Here is a 3061-nt window from a genome sequence, read left to right on the forward strand (position 1 = left end):
TTCGCTTCTGGGCCGCACCGGAAACTATACGAGATGATTACACAATGGATCGAAAATGGTCGTCTTGCTGACCCTGTAACACTCTGGCCGGATATAACTTCAACAGGGCTTCTCGATGAATATGGTGGCCCGAAATATATAGCGGAATTGTTAAAGGCGCTTCCCGCAGACACCCCTTCCTGAGCAAAACAAGGGTGCCCGGCAAAAAGCTTTTGCACTGTGAAGAAAACGGCAGAAAACTGCCATTCTGATGACAGTGCAAAGCCAGAAAAAGGCAAGCCGATCCCGTTTTGCACTGTCATCGGATCTCGTTTTGCACTGTGATCGGTGAGGCGGTGTCCGGTTAGGCTAGGCTTCCACGGTAGCCCGCTTCTCTTTCAGACATTCCAGCCTGTATTCGGGCGAAAATCAGACGGTATTCTTCGGGAGAATGAGGCATCCAACCGTTATTTTTTTTATCTTCATTACCCGTGGGGCAAGGTTTGCACTGTGATCGAGACCAAGGGAAAGCCAGCGTTTCCGTGAGGGCTTTCATGATGAACCGATACCCGTTGCAGCCGTTCATCCAGCGGCGCCCCCTGCGGATACGGTTATGGGAGCGGCGTAGGATGCCGAGCTGCTCGGCCTGCTGGATAGCGTAGGCCACTGACCGGCGGGAACACTTGGCGGCTCTGGCAAGGCTCTCATAGGACGCTGGCCGGATAGAGCGGGCGATGATGAGAAGCACGTCTTTGGCCGTCCGGCTGATCTGTCCAGCGCGGAAGGTGTTGAGAATGGCGGTCTGAATTGCGGTGGTCACAGTTGGTTATCTCCAACAAGCTGACCATCTAAGGCTTGAAGACGTGCCCGGATGCGGGTTAGGTCTTCAGCGAAAGGCGGTCCACTTGGTAAGCTCTGGTGGACTTGCTGAAGGCTCGGTGTTGACGCACCGGGCCTTCGTCATATCTGGGGGCATGATTGGTCTAAACGCCAAAGAAGGCAACCCTACCGGCCTCGACCTCTCCCCCTGTCCTGCCCTCGCCTCTGGGCGATCTCTTGCAAGCGTTTCCTGTATTCCTCCTGCTCTTTGGCTCTTTCCTGCGCTTTTTGGCGCTCTCTGGCCTCTTTCTCGGCCCGCTCTTTCTGCTCTTTTTCGATGGTGGCCGACCCGACAGATTGTGCCAGGGACGAAAACCAATCGACCACTTCCTTGGCGGCACTGGTCGCCCTGGTGATTGCCTGCTCCGCCGCGTCGATCAGTTTCTTGGCCGCGTCTATGACCGCGTTGCGCTCCGCTGCGGCCGCGTTCTGCTTGGCTTTGAACGTCCGGGGTTTGTAGTTCTGGCCCTGTGCTTTCTGCTCCCGGCGCTCAATGGCCGTGGCTTCCGGCCCAAGGTGAACACCCGGCACCCGGTCGATTCCCTGCGCGGCATAGCTGCGCGGCTCCACGCGGGCTTTCTGGTGGTTCTTTTCCAGTGCCTCGTTGCACTGCATGGCCCACAATTCGCGCAGACTGGACACCTCGGCGGCGGCGGTGCTGGCAACGTCCAGTTGCCGGGTCTTCGCCCCTAGCCCGTCCGGTTCGACAACGCGGGTCGTGGTCAGAATGTGGGCATGGTGGTTGCGCTGGTCGCCGTCCTTGCCGGGGGCATGGAGTGCGACATCAGCCGCAACCCCGAACCGCTCCACAATGGATTCCGCAAAACCGCGCACCAAGGCTTCACGGGCCGGGGCGTCCAGTTCATGCGGAATGGCCACAACATACTCGCGCGCAACCTTCGCATCTTTGCGGCGCTCGGCGGCTTCGGCAGCGTTCCACAGTTTGGAACGATCAGCCGCCCATTCGCAACCGGAAGGCACAACCACAAACTTGCCATCTACGCCGGTGCGTTTGGCATAGTCGTGGGTCACGCCGTCCCGGTCATTCGTGAGCGTTTCGCCAGTTCGATAAGCAGCAGCAGCAACGGCACTTCGGCCCGTTGCCCGCGATACTGCTTTCACATCGAAATGGCAGATTGCCACGAAAATCTTCCTTTGGCGTCTAAACGGGGTGCAGGGGTGGAACCCCTTGCCGCAGCGCATTGCTTGCAATGCTATGATGCGCCCTTATTCTTCCTACGTCAGAAACGGGTTGGCCTCAAGTGGTCTTTATGATACCGTCAAAATCCAGAGGAGATTTTTCAAGAAATGGCAAAGACTACTGCTGAAATTGTCGCTGAGGAAAAGAAGAAAATCGAGCAGGCAAAGGCTCGTATTCAAGCGGCTATGGCAAAAGACAATGCCAAGGAAAGAAAACTCGACACACGCCGGAAAGTCATTCTGGGTGGGCTTCTGATGGATAACGCCAAAAGAGACCCAAGCTGGAACCGCGCCTTAACTGCCCTGATTAAGAAAGTTTCCCGCGAAAACGATTTGAAGGCTTTTGAGGGATACGAAATCCCTGAACTGCCTTCCGCTCCGAGTGAAAATCAGTGACCACCGGAGCCGAAAGAGGGCAACAGCTTTTTGCCGATCTGCTGGAAACCATGCAGCGGACAACGGCAACGATGGAGAGACTAGACGCCGAGCAGAAGAACCAGTGCCGCACCATCGAGCAGGCCGCCGACAGAGCCTCTAAAACGGCTCAGGATGCGGCTGAGGCGTTCGCAGTATCGAAACCACGCCTGATGATCTGGACGGCACTCTGCGCGGCTCTTCTGGTCTGTGGGGGGTGGTTGATTGGCTACTGGGTGGGGCATCGTGACGGGTGGGCCTCTGGTGACGCCAGCGGATACCGGCAGGCCATTGCAGCCAACGCCGCCGCGTCATGGGCCAACACCAAAAGCGGGGTAATGGCAAAGCGCCTTGATGAGATGGGAAACCTGCAACCTCTGGCGGCTTGTAATCTTCCGGGATTCAGCATCGAAAAGGGGGAGAAGGGGTCGCGTTGGTGCGTCGTCGCAGGAAAAGACGGCCAGTTTCACGGGTGGGCGCTTCCATGAGTGACAGCGAGCCGAATAGGGTGGAGCAGGCCATTTTAGGAGCCTTGCTTGCCGATAATCGCCGCTATCCCGTCATTGAGCAGATCATAACACCGGATCAT

The 3061-nt window shown here is 57.2% G+C and overlaps 2 protein-coding genes across 2 annotated transcripts; one reads left to right on the forward strand and one right to left on the reverse strand.

Moving 5' to 3' along the window:
* Positions 1–561: 561 nt before the first annotated feature.
* LOC135435799 (mobilization protein MobL-like) lies at positions 562–2061 on the reverse strand. Its single transcript, XM_064693018.1, has 2 exons — positions 989–2061; positions 562–748 (listed from the first exon to the last, which is right to left on the reverse strand). The coding sequence occupies exons 1-2, from the start codon at positions 2059–2061 to the stop codon at positions 562–564; spliced, it is 1260 nt and encodes a 419-aa protein (XP_064549088.1).
* Positions 2062–2525: 464 nt separating this feature from the next.
* Positions 2526–2908, forward strand: LOC135435800 (protein MobE-like; the record flags this gene model as incomplete). The annotated part of the gene is made up of 1 exon (XM_064693019.1): positions 2526–2908. A coding segment is annotated over exon 1 (383 nt), but the record flags the coding sequence as incomplete, so codon positions are not given.
* Positions 2909–3061: the final 153 nt, after the last annotated feature.

The sequence above is a fragment of the Drosophila montana genome, unplaced genomic scaffold, assembly GCF_035044405.1.
Source record: "Drosophila montana isolate Dmon_TW-CO22-7 unplaced genomic scaffold, ASM3504440v1 contig_3708_1, whole genome shotgun sequence".
In the NCBI taxonomy this organism is placed as follows: Eukaryota; Metazoa; Arthropoda; class Insecta; order Diptera; family Drosophilidae; genus Drosophila; species Drosophila montana.